The sequence below is a fragment of the Nelumbo nucifera genome, chromosome 1 (genome assembly GCF_055504915.1).
Source record: "Nelumbo nucifera cultivar China Antique chromosome 1, China Antique-T2T, whole genome shotgun sequence".
NCBI lineage: Eukaryota > Viridiplantae > Streptophyta > Magnoliopsida > Proteales > Nelumbonaceae > Nelumbo > Nelumbo nucifera.
In genome coordinates, this window is record NC_142649.1 from 167,184,675 (window position 1) to 167,212,489 (window position 27,815).

At 38.4% G+C, this 27,815-nt stretch overlaps 1 protein-coding gene and 1 long non-coding RNA gene across 3 annotated transcripts; one reads left to right on the forward strand and one right to left on the reverse strand.

Annotated features, from left to right (window-relative positions):
* Positions 1-6,032: 6,032 nt before the first annotated feature.
* On the reverse strand, positions 6,033-9,753 carry LOC104613219 (heat stress transcription factor A-2c). Of its 2 annotated transcripts, XM_088902170.1 has the most exons (4): positions 8,977-9,753; positions 7,561-8,423; positions 6,899-7,438; positions 6,034-6,780 (listed from the first exon to the last, which is right to left on the reverse strand). In XM_088902170.1, the coding sequence occupies exons 1-2, from the start codon at positions 9,271-9,273 to the stop codon at positions 7,626-7,628; spliced, it is 1,095 nt and encodes a 364-aa protein (XP_088758296.1). In that variant the 5' UTR covers positions 9,274-9,753; the 3' UTR covers positions 6,034-6,780; positions 6,899-7,438; positions 7,561-7,625. The 2 variants fall into 2 exon arrangements, with proteins under 2 accessions (XP_010279247.1, XP_088758296.1); XM_010280945.2 differs by having other exon boundaries at positions 6,033-7,438.
* Positions 9,754-14,564: 4,811 nt separating this feature from the next.
* On the forward strand, positions 14,565-20,991 carry LOC148804126 (uncharacterized). Its single transcript, XR_016080585.1, has 4 exons — positions 14,565-15,341; positions 15,470-16,737; positions 16,824-19,076; positions 19,200-20,991. It is a non-coding gene; the product is annotated as an uncharacterized LOC148804126 (long non-coding RNA).
* Positions 20,992-27,815: the final 6,824 nt, after the last annotated feature.

Sequence of the window (27,815 nt, forward strand, 5' to 3'; positions counted from 1 at the left end):
TAAGTTCTCATAACACCTAATAGCATAGTTATGGGCTGAATTAGCATCTTTCCCAATATGGTTTAAGAAAGCACAATCTTTGTCACTATGAAATTTTCTCCAATTTCTAAATCCATTAACAGTGAATGTATCTGATGCAACCTTTCCAATTGGTTTCGTTGCAAAAAGATAGCATGGAAAACAAAAGGTAGCATCTTTTGTGGGGGAATATTCCAAACAAGGAAAGCTTTTGAACCATTTAGAGCAAAATCGACGTGGATGACTTTTTGAACCTGATAATGGATACTTAGATTGAAGAAGTTGATATGGCCCAAACTTAATGTATACCCTTCGAATTTCATTTTGCTGATTAATTGGATAGTCTAAAATTTATGGTCATAATCCTGGATCATGAATTAAAGAAGAAGCAAGATCCACCTTTTCTTGTTCAATTCTTGGAGTTGAAGAATTGTGATTGGTAGGTGGTTGCTTGGGAATTGTAATAATATTAGATGCAGGAGTTGGTTCACTAGATTTTGATTCTTATGAATGTGTGTTATCAACATTACTTTCTTTTCTCTTGAAGAATGAATCAATCATTTTTCTCTTAACAATATCTCAACCTAAAAAAATATAAATCAATTCATTATTATTGACTAATTTTTTATAATTGAAATACTAGCACATTATGCTATGGAATAAAAAGAATATAATATCAAAAGCAATTAAACATGACTATAAATCTATAAAACAAATAATATATGAAAGTCTGAATCAACAGTTAGAATTAATGAATTAGACAAAAACAACTAAATAAGAGTATTTTATTTTAAATATATAACAATTTGAATATAGAATTAATGGATTAACATATTATAAGGATAGAGTGGAAATTTGTAGAAATAGAAAGGGTGATATATGTTAAGCAAGTGCTTTTACATTTTCTTTAAGTATTTTTCTATTGTTGTTAGTTAACTAATTGAGAAAAATAATTATTATTGGATATTTGGGTGTAAATAGTGTTTTTCTAATTTCTATTATTTTCAAATTTTAATTGATGTTGCCATGTGATATTTAATACTTTGGGGTCTTATATATTTTTCTTTTTTAAATTAGTTTCCTTTTTTTTAATTGCTTATCCAAACATAATTGAGTTTTCATTTTTTTCCTTGTTAATAACAAGGAGGGGGGTTGCCTAGGCCAAGTGGATAGGTTGGGGCAAGGGGGTGGGCTAGGTGGGTGGGCTTAGTGTGGGGTGTGGTCAAGCAAGTGGGCTGGGCAAGTGGTTGGGTGGGAAGGCTGGGTGTTGGGTGCTAGGCGAGCGCACGCCGAGTGGGTGTCTCATGTCTGTGTGCTGTATGCATTGGGTAGGGCGTGCCCATGCGACCGTAACCCGCATGCATGGGCGCATGTCCCTTTTAGATCTTTTGTCGAACATATGGAGGTTATATTGTTTAATAAGTTTGTTTATTTTTGAAAATGGTCCTCATTCGTCCATTTGAATTAATAACTCTTACATTGAGAAAATAATAAAAAAATACATCAATAAATAAAACAAAATTGAAAAATAATAAAAAAATCAAAGAATTTAAAACTGTACCAAATATGTACTTTAAATCTGCAAGAACAAGGCTGCAACTTGAATCCCAACATTCCAAGGTCTGCAGTCTTTACAATAACAAAAGAAAAATTAATAAAAAACTAGTACAAAGTACAAACTCCACTTATCACAAAAGAAAATAAATAAAAAATAGTAACTCACTATTGAAACTTCAAAGTTTTGGTGGTTCCAAGGTGCAATGTTGCTGAGTTACTGTTCGTCTGTTGCAGCTTTCTTGAGAGGTTTTAGTTTTAAAGTATTTTTTATTTTTTAATTTTCTTTACTCTTTAGATTTAATATATTATAAATTGGTGGGTCCAATAGGGCAGCTGGGCAATTTTAGTTTTATTTTATATTTTCTTTTTTTCCTTTTCTTTTATTTTGTGAAAGAAAGCAATTAGGGTACGTGACCGCCTATACAACTGTACTACTATATTTGAGTGTTGACATTTTGACTAAAATTGATAGGGGTACCAAAGCCCAACCGCCCCCCTCACCCTACCATATTACTAAGTCATATTATTTTTTCAAAATCATGGGGAGGGCTAGCTCCGCCCCTGGATGAATTTGGTTATCATTTTATTTTTTTTGGTTGTTTCTAGAATTTTCATTCATCATAACTCACACCATGAACTCCAAGCTTAACCCAATTGCAAATTACTTTTTCATTTGAAATCCATCTTATCTATTACTTTTAGGAGTAAAATGCATATGCATATTGTTCCAGAAAATCCCACGTTATTAATTATTTTTTATTATTCATTAATTATTTTTATAATTTTAATTGTGTTATTTTTAATTTTTAATTATTTTAATTTTTATTAATTACTTTAATATTTTTTATTAGTCATCAATTATTTTTAATGATTTTAATTGTGTTATTTATTATTTATTAATTTATTATTTATTATTTGTATTATTTCAATGAATTTCATAAATTATTTTATATGAAATAATACAAATTGAACTCAAAATTATCAAATAATTTGTTTTGTGGGTAAAATAGTAAAATCAGGGAACTTCAGATGCTGAATGGTTGATCAAACACAAACAACATTTATTCAGAGCATCTAAAAAGTAGAAAAGCATCGTAGCTCTTTTTAGATTTCAGCCACTTTTAATATTTTTTTTAACTTTTCAGATTTCAGATTTATCAAATGCCACCTAAACCTTTTATATTCAAGTTTCAAAATCTAAATTTCTTAAATTGTTCAAATGACCGATCATATGTTTTATATTATCAAAAATTCCCCATCATCAAAGTTTCCATCACAAATGACATCTTCTAATAGATCATCCATATAATTGATATTAGATTTTTAGTTACCCAACATTTTATAAATAAGTAAACAATTTAATTAGTTTAATGCATGTAAAAAAAATAATAAAAAGACAAAAAATCCATTAGGAAGAAAAATAAGAGGCAAAATTAGGCAAATAATATTTTCTCGTAGAGAAAATATAGAAAATGGCAAACATAGCTAAATTGGTAATCACCCAAAAAGTGTAGAATATTAAGGAAAAACTACGGTTAACTTGACCAAGAATGAAGAGTGATGAAGGTATTTTTTTGCCCTCGTTGCATTGAATTTGAACTCTTCTAAAATCCAATGAGAATCTAGGAACTCTATTTGCTCTATTACATTTTCATTATAATCTTTTTATTTACCCATAATTACCAAAGTGCCCTTTCCATGTATGCAAACTTAAAAAAAAAATAAAACATAAAATGATCTTTTTCTGTATCAAATAGAATTCGGTTTCAGTCCAGGCACCGTTCGCGCATTTGGAGGACGTACGTGCCATGCGTCCTTTAAATCGTGTAAACGGTTGAAGCATGCGACGATGCTTCACGCCTTTAGTTAAGCGACACTCGTTTTGGCTTCGTTTACTGTAATCCTTAGTGGTTGTGACACTACTGTCTAATGGGTGTGCTGTTTCCTGTAATCTCTCATCGTTTCAATGCGGCAGAGACTAAAGTCCCAGCGAAGGGGAAGCCGGGAAAGCCCTGGTCCTGACTGATCTGAGCATCAGCATACCTGAAGGGACATACGCCCGTATCGGTGAGTATTACTTTTATTTGTGAAGAGTTCCAAGTTTCTGGCTCTTTCCGTTGGTTTGATTTTCGAAAAATGGCCGCAATTTGATGTGTGCAGCACTGCAATTGGGTCTGGCATGGAAACATTCAATTGATGTGGGGACTGGTGTGATAGATGCCAATTATAGAGGTCCTGTTGGGGTGATTCTTTTCAACCATTCCGATTTCGATTTTCAAGTAAAGCCCGGCGATCGGATTGCCCAGTTGATCATTCAGAAGATAATGACACCAGAAGTTTTGGAGGTTGAAGATTTGGATTCAACTGCAAGGGGTGTTGGGGAATTAGGGTGAATGGGTAGCGTGCTATATCGTACGTGACTCAAAGTGAACAGGGTGTTTTGCCGATGGTAATGGAGGTTAAATCGCCGTCGGGTGGATGGGACGAGAGAGAGGGAGAAGAGAACGAGTGTCTCGCCTACAAACTCAAGGAAGAGAACGAGTGTCTCGCCTACGTGACTCGAAGTGAAGCATCCTTGCATGCTTCAACTATTTACACGATTTGAAAGACACATGGTGCCTGAACTGAAGCCGAACTCCATCAAATTACTCAATTGTAAACTTGAGGCTGCCTCAATATTTTAACACAGATTTGGGCCTCATACGAAAGTTATGAGGCAAAATCTGATAGCCTCACCTCAAAGTTCAAGCCTTTTAAAACCATGCAATGAGAATCAATTCATAAAAGAATGACCAATGAATTTATTTACATTTTAATCATTGTAAAGTACTTCACATTATATGGAGGGATGATCGCAGCTATTGGGTCATTGATATTATATTATGTTACATAATTTAGAGCCCACATAATTATTTAGCATAATTAACACTGTTTGATTCATATTGGGCTATTCTTTTCACAATAAAATAGGTTGGATTAGAGTTGTATTTTATCTTACAGTTAAATAAAAAAGTAATATTTTAGTAAAACCGTAAAATTGATGATACTCGGAAATTTTCAAGAAGTAAAATGCTGAGGAAACTCAAGTCGATCAGCGCATCTGTAAAAAGAGATATTAAGAGTTTTGGATCATCTCCTCACAGAGCTCTTCTCACAACGGCCTCACAGCATGTGTTGGTCGTACATTGGCAACATCTCCATACTTATATTTAATATTTATATATAGAGATGTTTCCAATACATAATGGGATGTAACAGTGAATAGGAATGATTGTTCATGTTGGATCCGATCCGATTTAAAGATTTGATCTGATTTGATAGGACTCGGTTTGAATTCGAATCTTATTGGTAAGTTAGATCTTTGAATCTGATCTAATTCGACTTGTTTTCTTTGAAAATTAATAAATAATTAAAAAAATAAAATATATTAGTTTAAATAAAGTAAAAACAAAAAATACAAGTATTTTTAAATTACTTTCGTCATATATATACATGTTTTTTATTAAAAATAAAAAGTATAATAAATTTATAAATAAATAAATATATTATATATTATATATATTTATATTTATAAATATATAATATATATCGGATTAAAATCTTCTCGGATCGAATAGAAAGTAATCCTATTTCTAATCGGATAGTATTATCCGATCCAAATATCCAAACTCGACTAAATAAGACCGGATATCCATTTGCACCCCTAACTGTAAGATTGGTGTAAGGAGCGCTCTATGAGGTGCATATCCCAATTCGGATATTAATACACCAGACACACACTTAGAGTGCCTTGTGTTTTATCTTTCTACATAGGTGTATGCCCTCTTCATTCAGGTTTCACCACTGAAATATTACCAAAAAAAGAAGAGGTTTCACCACTGAAACTTTGGTAGCCTTCCCTGTTCAAAATAATCACAATGATTCCTACGGTGATTCATATTTAAGCCGTCTTTGTTCTGAAAATAGGAGGAAAGAATGCTTCCAAAAAGTATAAACAAACTTTGCACTCAAAGATTGTCAATAGGTAAATTCTAGTTTTGAGAATCGTGCTTGCACCCATCACAATTCACAACCAACTAAATATGATACGATTTTCTTTCTTTGTTTGTTTTCTCATACAAAATGTATCAGAACCAAGTCTGCGTTCCACTTTTTGACCAAACCTGCCTTTGCATTGACACATATGCTTTTTGCACTCTTACCATTTATGGCATCAATAAGGATTTCTTAATAAAAAAAAAGATAATGCAAGCTTTTAAGCTAAAGCCATTTGGGCCATTTTGGAAAGAATACAAATACAAATAGAAGGTTCAGATAATACCATATATGATTTTGTACTTTACATATTTGTATTTATACTCTTCCCACACACTGGTCAAATGGTCCAGCATTTTTTTTGGTACAAAGAAAAAGAATGGTCCAGCATATTTCATTTCATCCATATAATTTCCAACACTTTAATTTGCTTGCACGATAACAGAAATTGAATGACTTCTATCCTGAATTAATTTAATTTTCTAATGTGGACAAACTCTCTCAATTAAGACATTTTTGTTGAGAATGTATGTTTTAGGATCAGTTAAACAACTTCATCTTTTCACCCAGATTATTATTATTATTTTTAATTTTAAGCAGCTTGCACAGCTGATTAAGTAAGAAATGGGATCAAGAGCCACACAATTATAGACTGAATAACTTTAATATGTCAACGCCTCCGTGACGTTTTCACCCATCAACCCAATACCCATTGGACATAGGCATAGAGAAGTTCCCCAAGACCCAAGTCATGGGCAAATGGAGACTGGGGGGAACCTCCTTACATGGTCTGGTATCTTCTCTCCTTTGCACTGCACTGGTCACAGAATTATATGTTTCAGAGGCGGTGGCCGGTGGTAGCTAGATATCTGTTATTCTGCTGTCCCTTTTGTTGGATTTATGGCACAGCATCTGATCAGGACCAGGGTGTTTCATGGTACAAACTGTTACATCATCATCACCAACCGACCATCTCCTTCAGCGTCAGATTCAGATATCAACTCTCTCTTTCAATGCTATAAAGGAAAAAAAAAAATGAAACAAAACTCCATGCAAAACAAATATCTAGCCGACCAATGTCAGCCAATCATTCACTTGAAGAAAATAAAGAAGAAATGATATTCTGACCGTTGATTTGGAATTTTGGAGCCAATATTCTTCAACATATAACTGGTGCTCATGAATCAACATTGCATTTCAGGTAGTCAGGTACATTAATAATAAAATCAAATCAATCGTAAGTACATAAACAAGTGGATTCACAGAAAAATTAAAACAAGAGAGTAACCTCTGAGACAAATTATCAAGATAGTGACTCCCAAAGAATTAATCTTTCAGGTTCCCATCAATGCCTTGCCTGCAATCTACTTGCATGGAAATTAATAAATGAGAGGAGGAGATTGAACCAACGAATATTAACCCAAAGAAGAATCCATATAAATCTAGAAAGCATCAGAGAGGACAAAGACAATTTGCAAGGATACATCGCTTGGATTCAACCCCTCCCACTTGTTTGTTCTTTGGGCTGCGTTTGGTTGCAGTGTAATTTTATTTGCTCTAGTACAAATGTATGGGAGTGCAAATGAAAAAAAATGCTAATTCTCGTTTAACTTTGTTTTGGGTCTGCTTTATGTCTTAATTTACTTCGCTTATACTGCAATCAAACAAAATAAGCTAAAATTTAAAATAAAATTAAAATAAGTCAGAATTTACATTTAAATCATTTGCACTGACATGGTTTTGCATCAGTATAAATTTGTTTGCACTGCAACCAAACAAACCTTTGCGTGTTAATCTTAATCAGCTGATCTTGGTTATCTTGGTGTTCCTGTAGAGAGCAATAAACCCAAACGAAATATTAAGATTTCCAGTAATACTGTAAAGATCAATACCAGAGAAAGAAAGCTAATTAAACATTTAAAGCATCTATGAAGGAGAAGGATCTCCTACCAGAAGGATCATTGGAACAAAGAAATTGAACCCCGTAACTGACTGCGTCAAACAGTCCGCCTTCTCTACTTTGGGCTGGAACCCAAGTAACCCAACCGATCAGCTAAAACATTTATGTCTTCATTTTCTCTTGTCTCAGCACCTTGTCCTTGTGTGCCGGACTCGTCAGGAAAACTTTCACTGAATAACTCTTCCCAAAATCCATTGTCAAGTGCTTTACTTCTACTCTCTAGTTCCTCTTCTTGCTCTTCCTGCTCTTCAATGGGCTCCTTCCCGGCTTGACTCAGTCCCTGCATCTCTAATGCCAGTGTCTCCAGCTCTGAGACTTCATACCCATACAAGTCCCCTAATTCTTGTGCTTCGACCTTAATGGGGTTTTCTTCTTCACCACTCTGAATTGCCTCCGCTACGTGAACATCACTGGGACCTTGATCAATCGGCCTTCTCCTTTTCTTACTGATTGCTTCTTCTAGTTCCCTTCTCTTCTCATTCTGTTGAACTAACTGCTGGATGAAAGTGGGGTTCCGTAGTGCTCTAGCTAAGAAAGTCACCATCTGTTTCTGCTTTAGTTCTGCTCCCTGTAGCCTTTGTTCCATGGATTGAAGTTGGGCACGGGTGCTCTGCTGTTGCTGTCTAAGCTTCACTAATTCAAAGATCAAAGCCTGCTTGTCACGCCTTAATCGATCGATTTCTCCATCTAATCCAAATCGTCCAACTTCCACACAGTGGCCCAGGGCTTGCTGTAGGAAGGGAGGCTGCGAAAGTGTCTTCCTCCTCTTGATGTTCTTCAATAGATGCTTGTGCCCTCTCAGAAATCCTTCGTTTGCAAATTCCCACTTGTCTGGATCAATCTTTCTAAAACCCTGTAAGAAAAACCATATTCCCCATTTACCATCAAAACTCAACAACAAGAATCCATAAGGTCAAAGATTGGAAACCTTGTTAACTTAAATCCAAGGCCTAACAATACGTACACAGAAAAAAAAAAAGGAAAAAACAAACAAACAAAATCAGAAAATAAAAAATAATCAGAAAAGTAAAGTCCACACCACCCAAATAAAGACAGATACCCGCCACTACTAACTAGCACTGTTTGCATTTCAGGAAATCAGGGATCAACTTAGAGACACCCATAATTTACAATTTTTACCAAAAAATAATAATTAAACTTTTGTAACACACAAAAAAAAAAGAAAAACGTTAAAAACTGCAAAAATATAATAAAATAAAAACCATTAAGCATTCTAGATGATATATGTAGAGGGTTATGAAAGCCGATAATTCCAAATATCCAAACCAAAATGTGGTTATAACGAAAAACCCCGTAAAAAAGAATATTTCATCTCTGCAGAAACTGAACCAAATTAGACAAAAATAGCAGTATGATATAAATGGTTTACTGAAGAAGATACTTACGTAAGTATTGAGCTGTCTAACAAAGCTTGAGAAGTTGTTGTGTTTGAAGTATCTGGGAAGAAGATTCATGGAGAAGGAATGGGGATCCCAGACAATTAAACTTTTGCCCCCTCTGTTCCAAGAAACTATGTCGTCCGTGCTTGGATCGTCAACCATGTCGTAAATTTTCGTGAGGAAAGGTGGAGGGCCGATCTCATTAAGGCCCTCCATTGGCTGTGGAGGAGCCATGAACTGATCAGCGGTGTAGGACGAACTGGCTTCCGGAAACTCTTCCTTCACTGGACCTGGAGGATTCATGATTGGAATTATCACAGTTGCTGGTACGTTAATGGTTTAGGATTTTCTTTTTGTTCAAGTATCGATCGAATCTGCTTATAGAATCAGAAATCGATCAAAATGGATGTCCACTGTCCAGGAATAGCAAGAATGATGAATGAGGAGTTTTTGCTAGAAGGGTCTAACCAAATGGGTACAAAGAATGCAGGTTGGATGATAGAGGACCTCAAAACTAAATACAAGGTAGAGGTGTAGAACAGAAAAGAGAAAAGAAGAAGTTAACTCTGTTTCTGACTAGAATGCAGATTTAAGTTGAAAAGGAGAAGTAGAAAGTAACTTTGGAGAATTAGAAGAAAGAGAAGTAAGAACTAGGGAAAAAAAGGAAATGGGTTTCAGTTAAGAGACCAGGAAAGTCGTTTAGACGTTACAGATGAAGAATCGAAAAATCAAATACTACACGAAGACGAAGACGGCAGACGGGGAGACAAAAGACCCAAGGCCTTAAATAAAATGGGTTCATACTTCATAATGGAAAGTTCTAGAGACAGTTGCCCATTTTTATTTGGATGTATCCGTACTTCTCCGTTTTTATTTTAGATGTGAATTCCGTTTCCTATTTTTTGTTTTTAGTAAAAGAGGAAAAAAAAAAAGAAAATATGAGAGCTCAGAAGGTTCTGGAACTTGCACTCCAGGGGAAGGGGGAAGACGGGAAGAGGACCGGAAGGGAGGGGAGAGGGGGGGATTGTCGGATTGGTCATTGTTGTTGTGTGGGAGTGGGGCCTACGAGAATATAATAGCGGTTTTGGTAGCCAACGGAACTTGTGAATGAGGCCATTCTATTGGTTGGTTTTGTAGAGTAAACCCCACATATAATTTAGTAATTGGATGACATACTCATCATTGAAAGCCTGCTATCGACGCTGAACGCTCTCGTTGAATTTGAATCTATTAATCTGTTATCTACTACGGGGCGCAGATTCACTTGTGCGAGTCGGGTGGGATGGAATTTTGACGGGGGGAAAAAGAGAAAGAATCGAATGCTACGGATTGATTTTTCGGTGAAACCTAACCCTCCGCTTTACCTTACACGTAATAAAATCAGCACAATCAGAACCCTTTGGGTCCCACATAAGAGTCAATCAACGGAATGATCATAATGGATTTTGTTGGTCAAGTGTGATCTTGAAATGCACTGTAGCATGTCTGTCCATTTCAAACTTCACTCCAAAGGAGATGTCGCACTCTCATTTGAAACCGTTACGTGTTTGTTAATGATTGGAGGGAAGTAGAAAAAAGTTTACGACTCTTCGTTGCATCTAAGAGACAAATGATGAATGGTGGACACTGAACAGGATAAAGGATAAGAGCCAATGAGCGATCATTCAAATATTATTCTGGCAAGAAAATTAAGGACGAAGACTGTCTGTGAAACTGGAACATGAAAGCAACTAAATATTCAGATCTATCCACGTGTTAACTATTTAGCTACTTTAGTTGAATGATGCCTGTTGCCTGATGGCGGGGATTAAGAAGAAAAAAAGGCCCTTGTTGGGAATCAAAGGTCGGACATTTACTGCGATCGTGGTTGCAGTACTCCCCTTGCGACCCCCAATCATATACGAACACCTAGTACCTAAGTCAGTCAGGGCCCAGGGCTGGCCGGCCGGGTTTAAAGGTCCATTCAGGCACAACCCAATGTTAAGAATTGAGCTGAGGATCAAATCCAATCCAGCCCAATGTTAAGTCCCATTGAGCTCAACGTTAAGTCCGCTCTGTTAGATCCAGGTCCTACTTACATAGTAAATTTGAGATACTTATTAAATACCAAAGTTGGTCTTAAGATGGATCAGATTCAAGAAAATTAAAAAAAGGGGGTAAATTTCTTAAACTATTTTTATGATTTAGTTAATTGACTAAGTATATCTTAAGGCTATACTTACTGTTTTTGACAATTGAGTAATACTTCCCTTACTATTAACTTTCGTCATAAACCGTGACTGTTGTAACTTTCAAAAATACCCAACTTACCCTTCTTATAACTATTCAAATCACCCATCATCTGCAAGTTGGCGACATTCTCATGCAAGAAGCTTCCTTCCCGAATCGTCGATCAGAGCCGATGCGTTAAGCTCTAGCTTATCAACCCTATAGAAAAAATCAATGAAAGTCTGTCTCTTGCCATCACGAAGAAAACCTGAAACCCCCGTAGATACAAGTTTCACATTCAGTGAAGTAACAAGCTGCCAATGTGGTGTTCCGGAAACCAAAATGGTCTCGGTGATCATCGGCGAGCTTTGAGGCGAGGTCGGCATAGTATTTCAACAGGTTCGGATGGCGTGGCGTCAGATCTTGACGGACATTCGTGAGAGGAGGTGGACAAGGGGCGGCGGTGGAGTCGACGGATGAGCGTGATAATTTGGCGGGAGAAGGTCTGGTGGGACTCAGTGACGAGTGCTTTTGCTTGGTAGAATGGAGGGGAGGAGTTGGGCTTGGACTTGGAGGGAGAAGCATGGAAGATCCAATGATAACCAACTCTTTCATTCTTGGCCAACCATTTCTTCTGGTGAGAATTCTCGTTTTTTATACAACTTTCGAGTTTTGGGTCAGGAAATCAAGATTGAATTTGAAAGGCGGGCCTCTTTTTTGTCGAGGTTTGGGTTAGGTTGGGTTCGACAATTGGACTGTTAAATGACTTACTTTGCCGGCTGAAGTCGGTGACAGGGGATGAAAACTGTGAGAAGAAGAGAAGAAGAAAGAGAAAAATAAGAGAGAGACTGGAGGTGGGGTTTAGGAAGAATGTAGATGCCGGTGCCGAAGTTATAAGAAGGGTAAAGATGTGATGTATTACGGTACTGTACATTAGCCCTGTTCAGCTTCTTCAAGGTTGCAACACCGAACAGAGCTGGCGGCGAACCTTGTTCTGCTCTCCCATCTCTTCCTCTCTCTCTCTCCTTCCTGGTTCAACCTTGCGGCGGTGACAACGAAGCCTCACCATGCTTGTCTACTGATTTGTAATTTTGATTTCAGCATTGTTCATCATCGAACACTATTCATCCATTGTCCCCAATCTCCCGTAAATCTGATACTCAGTTCATCATCTAAGGCAATGAAGATTTTCTACCTCCTCGCAAATCAGATTTTGGCATAGTTCATCAAACACTGTTCATCCATCGTCCCCAACCTCTTGCCTGATACCCTGTTCATGATCTCCATTACAATGTTGAACCAGAGGTGATGAGGTTCTCCACCTCACCCAAGCATTGAACCAACACTGTTCGCCCAAGCATTGAACCAGCACTGTTCATCGTGCAACAATTTTCGTCACTTGCAACTGGTCCTTCATCGGCAACACTGTCTTTGATTCCTCTATTCATGGGAGAGATGAGGGAGAAAGAAGAGAGAGTGAGAGAGGGGGGGGGCATGGATGGAATCGAAATTTCATCCGCTGAATGTGCTCAGAGGTAGCTTGGGCGGTGGAACAGGGGAAAGCGGAAGTAGGAGCGAGAGAGAGAGAGGGTACAAGTCGAGAGAGGGCGGTGGAACAAGGGAGAGTGGAGGTAGGGAGAGAGAGGGCAGTGGAGATAAGCCTCAGCAAAAGGTGTCAAAAATTTTATTTTAAAAATTTTAAAAAGAATGATGGGTACTTTTTAATCCTTCCGGTAATGGATACCGACGATTAGGGAAGTGTTAGTCAATTATCACACAGGATTACACCTGTTCATGGGCCGGGCCGGGCTGGGCTTTTACTCTTCATGAATAGAAATTTGTTAGGCTCGAGTTTGAGCCCGACCCGACCAATGGGCCTATAATTTAGGCCCGAGCCCAGCCTAATAAAAAGCCCGAAGTCCGAGCCCGGGCTTTTATTCACCGCCGGTGACTGTGTTCATCGGAGCTGAGTTCGCAGTGAGCTACGATTTTAACAGTGAAAAGTGGGTTAGTTCGCATCTGAGAGAGAGAGAGAGAGAGAGAGAGCGAGAGAGAGAGAACTCACTGCCGCCGCCGGTGTCTGAGATTTGAAAGAGAAGTGAGAAGAGGAACGAGAGAAAGAGAAAGAAAGAGAGAGAAATAGAGAGAGAGAGAAGGAGAGGACTCACCGCCGGAGTTGTTGCACCAGTGAATGTTTGCCATCTTGCCGGTTCTGTGGCTGCCTGAGAGTGTGAGGACTAAGGAGGATTTGAAGAGAAGAGAGGTTCGGCTAAGGGGAAAAAGGTGAAAGAGGTGAAAGAGAAGAGAGGTTCGACTTAGGGTTTTTTAAATTTAGTCTATAGGTCGGGCTGGTTTATTTTGGCAAATCCCAAGCCCGGCTTGAATTTATTGCAGGCCAGGCTTTTTGGCCCGAGGTTAAGCCCATGGACTCATTTACATGTTCAAGCCCGTTCAAGAGCCGGGCTGACGGGCCACCCAGCCCATGAACAGGTCTACACAGCGTTAATCAATTTTCAAAGAGTAAGGATACATTTAGTCAATTCACGATATCATGAGGGTAATTTAAAAAATTTTCTCTTAAGACGTGAATAATGGGAATATTGGATTTTGGATCATCTAAAGTAGACATCCTTCCAAGCCTGTGTCTCAATTACCAGGCTGAAAAAAAAAGGTCTATTTTTTGGTATTGTATGTCAATATTTTGAACCTTGCAAGGAAGTTATGTGTCACAGCAAATGTGAACCGATCGAATCGGCATGTGGGTCTAATTTTGACGCAACAGGATATGCTACAAAGTACAAACACAAATGCCTCGCTAAGTAATCAAATATAAGTTAACACGCTAGCATTCTGTACAATGAACACATTTATTTGTGATTACTTACTTAGCCAGGTTTACATACTTTGTGAGGAACCATGTATTAATTCCATTATATTGATTGAAATCATGTAGTTTGAATTATTGTTTTAAAACCCAATCCAGAGCTTGAACTGTTCTGCCCTATATACATCAATGGATCAACCCATGGTATTGTCAACATAAAAATTTTTCAAGAAAAGAATACAATAACCCACTGAACAGGTTAGACATATCTATCAACATAAGAATTTTTCAACAAAGAAAATATGTTGACGTTTGGTGTGGCTGCGAAATTCAACGGTCATAATAAATAACGTCGTTTGGTGTGGCTGCTGACCACAATAAATGCTCTACCATTTTGATTTCACCAAAACTGCCCATTTAATTCGACTCCTCAAATTCTGCCTCTCCATCTTTCCGCCAGAATTCTAAGGGGCATGTTTCCTTTTTTTTTTCTTCTATAAAAGGGGTGCCTCCTGGGGGTAGTGGGTGCATGGAGTGAGAGCATTAGAAAGCTGAAGAGATTGGGAGAATTCCATCACCATCTTCCGGCAAGATCTGCTCCTATTCTGTTTGGGATCGGTTTTCTTCTTCACTGCTGCCATTAAGGGTTCTCTCACACCTAATCAAAGCAGTCATCTATGCTTTTGAGTGCTTCAAGGCTTTGTTAAAAGCATTTTCGGCACTAGTAAGGTGGTCAGTTTGTAGTTCTCTCATCAAGGACATGAATAAACAAGTTTTCTTTCTTCTCCCGTGGATGTAGGTCTCTTTGACCGAACCGCATAAATCTGGTGCCATATTTACCTTTCTTTTGCTCTTATTATTTGCTTTATAATTCACATATTTCTCAATTATTTTCTTGTTTGCCATACTAATTAATCGGTAATTCAAAGTTTAAATCCTAACAAACTGGTATCAGAGCATTGTTTTGGGATTATTTACCGACTAATTTTGCTACTAATGGCATCAATGAAGTTTGACATTGAGAAATTTGATAGATATGTGAATTTTGGTCTATGGAAGCTCAAGATGAGAGCGATTCTGATTCAAAACGGCTTGGAGAAAGCCTTGGCGGGGCAAAAGAAAAAGCCTGAATCCATGTCCGATGAAGAGTGGGAGGAGATTGATATGAAAGGCATGTCGGCTATTCATTTGTGCTTATCGAATGAGGTTCTTCGTGAAGTTGCTAATGAAACCTCAACAGCAAAATTGTGGCTCAAATTGGAGTCACTCTATATGACAAAGAGTGTGACCAATCGGCTTCTGCTGAAAAGCAGACTTAAGGACCTTCGTCTTCGGGAAGGTAACTCGATTAAAATCCACCTTGATGAGTTTTTCTCGATTGTCATGGATCTACAAAATATTGATGTTGTAATTGATGATGAAGATCTGACTATCACTCTTTTATGTTCTTTACCCGCATCATATAAGCATTTTAGAGAGACCTTATTGTATGGGCGTGAGGAGATTACAGTTGAAGATGTAAAGAATGCATTGTTACAACGCGAACTGATTGATAATCAACTGACCAATAACCCAAGTAACTCTACAGCCGAGGGTCTCATTGTTCGTGGCAGGCCATCTAAAAGAAGTGGCAGTAGTAAGTCAAAGGGTCGGTCTAAGTCAAAGCATCGTAATTTGACTTGCAACTACTGCAAAAAGAAAGGTCATGTTAAGGCTGAATGTTTCAAGTTGCAAAATAAGTAGAAACATCAGGCAAGTGGTAACACAAAGAAAGATCCTCAAGCCAAAGCAAGTGTTGCGGCGGATGAGTTAGAGAATGATCTTCTGCTAATTGCAGATGCAGTTGCAAGGAAAGTTTAGAATGGATTATGGACTCAGGATGTTCTTACCACATGTGTCCCGACAAAAGTGCATTCTCCACATATGAGAATTTTGATGGTGGAGTTGTTTTGATGGGCAACAACGCAGCTTGCAAGGTTGTCGGTAAAGGGACCGTCCGGGTGCGTATGCATGATGGTATTGTGAGGACATTAAATGAAGTTCGTCATGTTCCTGATCTGAAGAAGAACTAAATTTCTTTGGGTACACTCGACTCCAGGGGTTGCAGATATTCAGCTGAAGGTGAAGTTCTTAAGGTAACCAAAGGTGCTTTGGTAGTTGATGAGGGCGGATTTGGCCCTCCAGTGAAATTGTGACACTTGGCACCTCATGCAAACCAAGTGCAGCCTCTTGACAACTGGGCAGCTCGGGCAGCTCGGTAGAGCTTGCCACAGCTTGCCACTTACAGACAGCTCGGCATGGCTCACCACAGGCAGCTCAGCAGAGCTCGCCACAAGCAGCTTGGCATAGCTCTTCCCCAGGTAGCTCACCATAGGCAGCTCGCCACTTGTAGGGTAGCTCGGTACAGGGTAGCTCGCGGAAGAGCAGTTCGGCATATCGCAGGAAGATCTCCTGCCTGACAACCGTACCTGACAGATCTAGAGACCTGCGCCCACGTCTCTTGCCAGGCGGCGTCGTGCTTGCCAGACCTGAGAGCTGTCCCTTGCCTGGCAAAGTCGTACTCTGCAACAGCTGCCTGCACCCGCCACCTCAGCTCTGGCGCTAACGGCTGCGGTAGAGAGACAGAGGCGGTTATGCCTGACTTGACAGAGGCAGTTATGCCTGATTTGACAGGACACCGCTATATAAGGACTCCGACCCCCAAAGACAAAGGGGGAGAGAATGGAAAAATGGAGGTAATCCTTGCTCTCTAGCTCTCTCATTTCTCTCCAAGCTCTCTACAATCAGAATGCTAACTTAAGCATCCACCCGTACCTGACAGGTCGTCTAGGAGAAGGTCAAATGACGAGTCCACCAAGGTAGCTCACCACCAGTGAGCTCGGCATAGATCTCCCCTAGGCAGTTCTCCACCAGGGAGCTCGGCATTGCTCGGGCAGCTCGGCATAACTCTCCCCCAGGCAGTTCACCACCAGGGAGCTCCACCATCCTCTCCTGGGAGCAGGTCAAATGACGAGGTACTTAGCCAAAAAAAATTGATACATCACAAAAAATTGGTACGTGACCAGAACCGGTTACATCAATTGGCGCCGTCCGTGGGAACACACTACAAAAGGCTAAGTTTTCATCCTACAAAAGCTAAGTCCTCTTCTCCTAGAAAGCTAAGTCCTCACTTTTTAGAAATTGAAGCTCTCACTTTATAGTTTACAATTTTTATGAACTCAAAGACTATGCAGGGAACTAGCAGACTAAGCAGCTCTACCAACTTTACTTTCAATTCGGATAAAACCTCATCAGTCCTCTTTGTGAGGTCCCCCCTACTAAGATGAGCTCTTCATGGCTTCCGCGGGAGTTGGCGGCCAACAGACTGCACGGGCACCCTTGCCGGTCGAGCCTTCCAAGGCTCCCATGTGAGCTAGCGACCTAAAGTTAGTAGTGCTGCCCCCGAAGGTCGAGCTCCTAGTAGCTTCTTATAGGAATGGGTGATCGGCATTACGAGGCTGATGCAGTGCAATCACAGGTAGCTCGACACCTGGTCAACTTGGCACCTCACAGGTAGCTCGGTACGTGGTCAGCTCGGCACCTCACAGGAAGCTCGACACCTCACAGGTAGCTCGACACCTGGTCAGCTCGACACCTCACAGGTAGCTCGGCACCTGGTCAGCCTGACACCTCACAGGTAGCTCGGCACTTGGTTAGCTCGGCACCTCACAGGCAAAGCCTACGGGCCACATTGCTGCTTAAGACCCAGCCGCCTCTTCGGCATGGGCAAAGTCAAGAAGAGTGGACTATTAGTCGCTCCCAAAGCCTACGGGCCGCATTACTACCCAGTCGCCTCTTCGGCACGGGCAAAGTCAAGAAGAGTGGACTATGAGTCGCTCCCAAAGCCTACGGGCCACATTACTACCCAGCCGCCTCTTCGGCATAGGCAAAGTCAAGAAGAGTGGACTATGAGTCGCTCCCAAAGCCTACGGGCCACATTACTACCCAGCCGCCTCTTTGGCACGGGCAAAGTCAAGAAGAGTGGACTATGAGTCGCTCCCAAAGCCTACGGGTCACATTACTACCTAGCCGCCTCTTCGGCATAGGCAAAGTCAAGAAGAGTGGACTATGAGTTGCTCCCAAAGCCTACGGGCCACATTACTACCCAGTCGCCTCTTCGGCATGGGCAAAGTCAAGAAGAGTGGACTACAAGTAACTCCCAAAGCCTACGGGCCACATTATTGCTAAAAACCCCAGTCGCTTCCTCAGCATGGGCAAAATCAACAAAAGTAAACTATAAGTTGCCCACAGAGCCTAAGGGCTACGGTACTGAACTGGTAGAGACCTCCTCACCCTATAGGCAGCTCGCCACTTGCAGGCAGCTCGCCACATGCAGGCAGCTCCCAAAGCCTAAGGAATTGGATCAGCACTTACTAGCTCGTCGACTTACGGGCCAAAAGAAGGAATCTACTCCCTTTGCTGAGTTACTCTCAGCTCGAGAGTGGGGGGCAAATGATGAGGGCGGGTTTGGCCCTCCAGTGAAATTGTGACACCTGGCACCTCATGCAAACCAAGTGCAGCCTCTTGACAACTAGGCAGCTCGGGCAGCTCAGCAGAGCTTGCCACAGCTTGCCACTTACAGACAGCTCGGCATGGCTCGCCACAGGAAACTCAGCAGAGCTCGCCACAAGCAGCTCGGCATAGCTCAGGGAGCTCGGCATAGCTCTCCCCCAGGCAGCTCGCCACTTGCAGGGTAGCTCGGTACAGGGTAGCTCACGGAAGAGCAGATTGGCATATTGCAGGAAGATCTCCTGCCTAACAACCGTGCCTGACAGATCTGGAGACCTGCGCCCATGTCTCTCGCCAGGCGGCGTCATGCCTGCCAGACCTGAGAGTTGTCCCTTGCCTGGCAGAGTCGTACTCTGCAATAGCTGCCTGCACCCGCCACCTCAGCTCTGGCGGTAACGGATGCGGCAGAGAGATAGAGGCAGTTATGCCTGACTTGACAGAGGTGGTTACGCCTGATTTGACAGGACACCGCTATATAAGGACTCCGACCCCCAAAGACAAAGGGGGAGAGAATGGAAAAATGGAGGTAATCCTTGTTCTCTAGCTCTCTCATTTCTCTCCAAGCTCTCTACAATCAGGATGCTAACTTAGGCATCGGAGAGTCCTCGCCGGGTAAATACCCCTGGGTCCTCCGATTTAGTTCTCGCAGGTTCCTCAGCTCCCACCACCTACAAAGAGGAAGAAAAGATGGAGTTCTCGCAGGTTCCTCAGCTCCCGCCGCCTACAAAAAAGAGGAAAAGATGGAGTTCTCGCAGGTTCCTCAGCTCCCGCTGCCTACAAAGAGGAGGAAAAGATGGAGTTCTCGCAGTTCCCTCAGCTCCCGCCGCCTACAAAGGAGAGGAGATCACCTCATGCAGAGGGCAGTCGGGTTGCGCTACACCAGGGAGCTCCACCATCCTCTGAGTTACAGGCCGTCTAGGAGCAGGTCAAATGACGAGTCCACCAAGGTAGCTCACCACCAGGGAGCTCGGCATAGCTCTCCCCCAGGCAGTTCACCACTAGGGAGCTCCACCATCCTCTCCTGGGAGCAGGTCAAATGACAAGGTACTTAGCCAAAAAAAAATTGATACATCACAAAAAATTGGTACGTGACCAGAACCGGTTACATCAATTGGCGCCGTCTGTGGGAACACGCTACAAAAAGCTAAGTTCTCATCCTACAAAAGCTAAGTTCTCATCCTACAAAAGCTAAGTCCTCTTCTCCCAGAAAGCTAAGTCCTCACTTTTTAGAAATTGAAGTTGTCGCTTTATAGTTTACAGTTTTTATGAACTCAAAGACTATGCAGGGAACTAGCAGACTAAGCGGTTCTACCAACTTTACTTTCAATTCGGATAAAACCTCATCAGTCCTCTTTGTGAGGTCCCCCCTACTAAGACGAGCTCTTCGTGACTTCTGCGGGAGTTGGCGGCCAACAGACTACACGGGCGCCCTTGCCGATCGAGTGTTGGAAAGCTTCACTTCAGTCGACTGTTGCCTTGTCTACGACTGAAGCAGAGTATATGGCGGTGGCTGATGCCACTAAGGAAGCTTTATGGTTACAAAATCTGGTTGGTGAACTAACAGGTAGACAGGAGGCTACAATGATCTATTGTGACAGTCAGAGTGCCATACATCTGACTCATGACCAGATGTTTCATGAGAGGACCAAGCACATTGATGTGCGTTATCACTTTGTTCGTGATATTGTTGAGAATGGTCATGTTTTGGTCAACAAAATAGCTTCCGCTGAGAATCCTGTAGATATGTTGACAAAACCATTACCATCATCCATGTTCGATGCTTTTATCGACTTGGTGGGTCTTGTCTCATTTGATGCTTGATGCCCTTGGGGCATTCGGAGAGGAAGATTTGTTGTTTGAATTCTCGCCAAGGTGGAGATTGTTGACGTTTGGTGTGGCTGCGAAATTCAACAGCCACAATAAATGACGTCGTTTGGTGTGGCGGCTGAGATTTCAACAGCCACAATAAATGCTCTACCATTTCGACTCCACCAAAACTGCCCATTTAATTCGACTCCTCAAATTCTGCCTCTCCATCTTTCCGCCAGAATTCTAGGGGCATGTTCCCTTTTTTTTCTTCTATAAAAGGGGTGCCTCCTGGGGGTAGTGGGTGCATGGAGTGAGAGCATTAGAAAGCTGAAGAGATTGGGAGAACTCCATCGCCATCTTCCGACAAGATTTGCTCCTATTCTGTTTGGGATCGGTTTTCTTCTTCACTGCTGCCATTAAGGGTTCTCTCACACCTGATCAAAGCAGTCATCTATGCTTTTGAGTGCTTCAAGGCTTTGTTAAAGGCATTTTCGGCACTAGTAAGGTGGTCAGTTTGTAGTTCTCTCATCAAGGACATGAATAAACAAGTTTTCTTTCTTCTCCTGTGGATGTAGGTCTCTTTGACCGAACCACGTAAATTTGGTGCCATATTTACCTTTCTTTTGCTCTTATTATTTGCTTTATAATTCACATATTTTTCAATTATTTTCTTGTTTGCCATACTAATTAATCAGTAATTCAGAGTTTAAATCCTAACAAAATACAATAACCCACTGAACAGATTAGACAGATCTATAAACAATTCAACAAGGTGGGTTAAAGGGTTGTTCATCAATTCAACGAATTTTATAGAATAATGGGTTGAAATTTAACTCAATCAACAATGGATTGAAAACACTGATTTTAATCACAATCATAACCTTATAGTCCAATTAGGTGTGGTGTGCTCCGAAGTCAATGGATTCACGAAATATCCACATACAAAACACCTTGTTAATAATTGTGAAAATCTATGATATGGGAAAGATATGATATGGAAAGACTTTTGACCAATCAAAATCCATTCATCAATTTTGATAAATAACACCTAATTTGCTACCACGTTTATGATTTCAGTTTATTGATCAGTTGTTTTTTGGTTGTCATATCTTTTCCATATAATAATCGAATCCTTAACAATTTAGCGTATGTTTGTTTCTGTGGGCATTTCCTGAGAGGCGTTTTTTAGATAAACATTTATATGAAAAATGCTACTATAAACATTTTTTGCTTTTTCTATTTGGTTGGATGTTTTATGGTTCTGTGGGCATATCATTTTAAGAAGGGAAAACATGAATTTGACGTTTCCCCAAATACCCTATGCACATAAATCAAAGCATTTCAGTTTTTTAGTGTTTATTTGATAAACGGTAAAACCAAACAATGGTTTCATATGCAATAAACACCAATGCTTATGTGACACTGATGTGTTGGCATTTTTTCAATAAATGCCCATGGAACCAAACATATACTTAAAAATTGTTGCAAGGTTTTAAACAAAAAGGTATTTGGGATGGGGACTTGGTGACACGATTATCAGTGTTTCTTCATGAGATGTATTTGATGCCACATTAAGGCTACGTTTGGAAACAATGCAAATAAGTGTGAATGCAAATATGTAGAGTGTAAAACGGTTCATATAAATTGCAAAGTTGGGTTAATTTTGCACTGAAAAATTTACCTTCTTACCAAACAAGCTTTTAGCTGTAATGGATACAAACATGAATTTCAATAAAGCATATGCTTTTTTTTTTATCAAAAGCCCACTTAAATGCAAATTTACTTCTTTATTGATGTACTTTTACATCTTATTATCAATGTAAAGATGCATTGGTCTGTAATTTGTCAATGCATAAATGTAATGTTGCCAAACACAGGCAAAAGTGAACCAAAGTGCAAATTTACCCTGAACCAGGATTTACACTCCATTTGCATCGTTTCCAAAAACAGCCTAAAGGGATGTCACATGCAAGTATTGATTCCACTTTAACGTTAACAAAACATGTAGTAGCCAGTAGGGTTAGGTTCAACTTGAAATTAAATAAGATCAACATCACATTTTTCTTGAATTTGGCACATAAAGGGATGTCCCAATATATGTCAAAATGATTTTTCTTCTAAATATATTTTTTTTATGTTTCTTGAATTCAAAGGGCATTTTTTGTTTAACTTTTTTTGTGGCATCTAATGATGCCTATTATTTCAAATAAAAATAAAATATAATGTACACCATACTATCAAAAACCATCTGCATATGCATCACCCATGATCAATAGTTGTTTTGATACAAGTTTTTTTTTTTAGAAGGTTTTAGGTGAATATGATTTTTCAGCATAAATCTATATTGTTATTAAAAGTGTGGAATATTTGTTTGACTAAAATACTCCAATTTTTGAATTTGGTTTCTTTCTAATTGTATGGACAAAAATGTAATTTAAACAACCACTTTTCTCTTCGTTCAAAATTTTGTCTTATATTTAAAGTATTAACTCCCATTAACATATTACTGAATTTTATTTTTGACTAGAATACTCCTATTTTTGAATTTGGTCCATCTATAATTGTGTGGATATAAAATGTAATTTGAACTACTACATTTTTAATCATTCAATTCTCTCTCATTAAGTCTTATATTTAGGGTATTAACTCTCATTCTTTCATTGAATCATATATGATAAAGAACAATTTTTTATTGATGATAGAAATAAAAGGCAAACTTAAAACCAACAAAAAAATGGAATTGTTTTTCTATTTGGTGGTAAGTTAACAATTCAACCTTTTAAGTCATATCTATCAATTCTTGAGGTCATTAATTAAATAATAATAATAATAATTATTATTATTAAAAATAGATGAAAACACATAAAAGTATAAAAATACAAAAAAAATTATAGAAAATATTTGGGCACATCTCAAACATCATATATTCAAGATATGAAAGAAAAATAAGTGTAACAAATAAAAATACTTTTTATAAATATAAAAATATAAAAAAATTATAAAAAATTTTGGAAACATATTATTTAATATCATCATCATCATAAAAAACTAATACATACAAAAGCATGTGCACACTTACTTGTGCCAATTAAAAGGGGCATTTTGGGTTTCAAGTAAAAAAAATCCTGCAATATTCTATTGATTTAAAAAAGGGAAAAGAAAAAAAATTCAACCTGCACCATTTAGACAATGAGTATGAATATGGGAAATGCTAAGCCCACGTGCGGTGGCCTTAAAACTTTCAAGCCCTCTTCTTGTTGTAGGACTGGGACGAATTGATAAGACAATAGGACGTGGCTCATGATTTCAAACCCCCTTCAGTCTTCACCATCCAGCCTGTTGCCAACTATTTCGTTTTTGATGCCATGATTTTTACACACTTTTACTTCTTTCTGAATTTTGTCATGGCCAAGTAGTGAGGTAGGTAATAGGATTTGAATCCTAATAACTTTTGTGAAAGATGATTTTTCAGCGCAAACGGGCCCAAGTTTGGGGCCGGAGGTCTCTTTTATCATGCCACACCCACACAACAATGATTTTAATTTTCTTTTTTTTTTTTTTTTGTTTATTCAACGTATTGAAAAGAAGAAATTTGTTGTCCTTATTTACACTGACATGGTTTGATCACGGACAATCGGTTGTGGTGTTCATAAATATGCGAGTGACAGTTTGGATGTCCTACAAGGTACCACTGGATTACCGTGCTTTCAAAGTGTTTGCAGTCCAATTGCCCAATATGTATAATTTTATCAATGACCATCAACATATAATTAGGCTGTATTTGAAAGGAGTATAAATACAAATAATTTATTTAGGGGTGCTCACGATTCGGTTCGGTTAATTGGAATCGAATAGGAACCTAATACAAATATTAGGGGCATATTTTGGAATTGAATCGGTACTACTGGTTTTTCAAAAACCAGTAACTGGAATCAAATTGAAGCCGGTCGGTTAACCAGTTGACTGGTTCGGTTAACCATTGCTTCGGTTTGTTGGTTTTTTGGTTTTTTAACTTTTATAATATATATTATAAAAATATATATAAATATATAATAAAAAATTATAAATATATATAAAATATTATATTTTAAATAATAAATAATATATTATAAATATATATTTATATATAATGTGTATTTATTAATTTATAATATATTAAAAATATAAAATATATAGAAATATATGTGTACTGGTCAGTTTGGTTAACCGCCAGTTTTCTATATTGGTTAATCGAAACCGAACCGATACCTTCGGTTTTTTAAAAACACCAAATCAAAACCAAACCAATCGGTTCGGTTAACCAATTTTTCGGTTCGATTTCAATTGGTTTGGTTTTTTGGTTTTTTTGCTCACCCCTAACAAATATATATAGTACAGATACATATAAAATAATACAAACTGATCCTTAGGCTGTGTTTGGTTGCAACGCAATTTTATTTGCACTAGTACAAATGCATGAGAATGCAAATGTAACAAATGCAAATTCTTGTTTAATTTTGTTTTGGATTTTACTTTATTTTGCTTCATGTCTTAATTTACTCCATTTATACTGTAATTAAACAAAATAAACTAAAATTTAAAACAAAAATAAGTCAGAATTTACACTCATATCATTTGCACTGTCATGGTTTTACATCAGTGCAAATTTATTTGTATTGTAACCAAACTTAGCCTTAGGGACCTTAATGGCTATGGGACCAATAATAATTGGGGATATGGGGCGTTATTGTTGGTATTGACCCACGGCAGCCATAAAATACGTATGATCTCACTTGGCATTTAGGCTTGGTATATGGGGCGTTATTATTGGTCCTACATCCCATGATACTGCCATGAAAATCAGTCAATTCATTCTCCAATTAAGGCCATTGCTTTGAAAGAAAAGGTAAGGAATTATTAAACACTTAAATTTGATTAAGAAACGATGCTCTTATTCCTTAGTACGAATACAAATATGTGTAGGGTGCAAAATCATGTATTTTGTATTATTTTATATGTATTTGTAGTGTATATTTATATATATATATATATATATATATATATATGTATTTGTACTCTTTCCAAACCGGCTCTTAGGCTGTGTTTGAAAATGATGCAAATGGAGTGCAAATCTCGGTTTAGGGTAAATTTGTACTCTGGTTCACTTTTGTCTGTGTTTGGCAACATTACATTTATGCATTGACAAATGATAGACCAATGCATATTTACATTGATAATAAGATGTAAAAATACATCAATAAAAAAGAAGTAAATTTGCATTTAAGTGGGTTTTTGATAAAAAAAAAGCATATGCTTAATTGAAATTCATGTTTGCATCCATTACAACTAACATGAAGGAGAGTTCTCCTTGGTCTTCTTCAACCAAGTTGATGATTGGGGCCTCCTCGCCCGGAGTTGGGGTGACAGGTTCAACTGTTAGTGCCCGAGAAGAATCACCTCGGGATGCTTTTCTCTTCCTCTTCTTTTGCTTCATGTCAAAGAAAAGCTCTCTTGTCGATAGATCCTCCATAATGCTTATAGAAGATAGGTCAAAAGTTGGTCAAGGCAATATAAAGCAAAGCAATGTAAAGACAAAGTACCCGAACCCGAGGTGATGATCTACCTGGAGGACCCAACCCGGCCTGAATGAGTTTCTCCTCGGCTAAGTAATCCTTTAGCTTCAGGTCGCGTTCTGCCAAGTTGCACATTTTGGCCTGCATTTTCTCATCCATTTGGTCATCGGTGTCTTTGATACCTTTCCTCCAGTGTGTTGGGAAAGGCCACCCCCCATCACTAGCAAGAAGAAAGTATCTCCTTTTCCAGGCTGGGACCTTTAAAGGAAAGTCATGAAGCAATTTGTATCTAGGCCGGTAGGACAGGTAATAGCTAAATTTGTCCTTGGCACTAGCAGGATTTTGCTTGATTTAGCAAACTGAGCTGAAGGTCTTCATGTCTAGAGGGAGGCCGAGGTCAAAGAAAAGGGGAATTGTACCGACTAAGGTATGAACAAAGTTTGGGTGCAACTGGTCTATTTTGACGTTGTAAAACTTTAAGGCCTCTGGGATGAACGGGTGAAGTGGAAAGCGGAGCCCGACCTTTAAATGCTCCGCGAAGACAATTATCTCTTCCTCATCGTAGTCCCAGGTAGGGGTGTCAACGACATTCGAAAATCCAATTTCGAATTCAATATTCAGCATAATTGAATCGAATTCAGATAATTCGAATATCTAATCGGTTGAATTTGAATATCCTATTCTTATTGAATAATTAATCGGATTCGAATTCGAATATGACCTGATTCAATTCGATAAATATCTGAATTCGACCAATTATTTAATTCTTATATATAATATATAAAATATTTTATATAATTTATATATAATAATTAAGTTATATAAATAATTTATATATTTATACTTTATATCAATAAAATATTTATTTTATATATTTATTAATTATCTAAAATAATTAATTAATCGAATTTGAATCGAATCGAATATTCAAATATTTAATCAGATTCAAATTTAGATATTAATTTTTAATATCCGTCGGATATCGAATTGAATTCAGATAAATGGAACGAGGTTAACAGATAAACCCATCTTGTACGTATGGAGGATTCAAAATGTAAATTGTATGCAAAGATTAAAATTTTGGCATTGGTGTAGAAGTCTTAATGAATTAATTTCCTCGGCAAGTCATATGTATACACTGTTCAGTTGGTGGGCCAAGTATTGGGTTTATCTATACCAAAAAGAATCCTAAAATGTACAAATCTTGGGAAAACCAATGATACCGGAAAGACACGATTCAGGAAGAGTTTTGACCATTCAAAGCACCCCGTGAATTTTGATGAATACCACACTTGAAACTAGAATTTTAATAACTAAAGTGTCATTTGGAAAATCTTTTTAGGAATGATGCCTAAAAGATGTACTGAAATTTTGATTTTAGGTGTGAAAAGGCAAGAGAAGTTTCATTTGAAGCTTCTTGCATTTTGGTTGTTTTGACCTTCCGTGGGGTGAGCTTTTTGGGGCACAGGTCATTTTGTCTTCCTATCTTTCATTGGCAAAAGAAAAGAGACCAACCCCCCTAATTAAATAAAGCTGATGTATAGATCATAAAAGTTAAATTCGATACACAATATCAACTTAAACTCTATCGAATAAAGTCCTTAGGAGTTGTCAACATCATATTCATTCTGGAAACATTTTTGACACTGGGAGTGAATACAATGACTATTTTAATTCTTTAGAATTAAAATATTTGAATGCATTTGGTTGCGGTGCAATTTTATTTGTACTAGTAAAAATGCATAGAAGTGCAAATGAAAAAATATGAGTTCTTGTTTAATTTTGTTTTGGATTTTACTTAATTCTGCTTCATGTCCTAATTCACTTCATTTTCATTGCAGTCAAACAAAATAAAATAGATTACAATTTACATACAAATCATTTGCACTGCCATAATTTTGCAT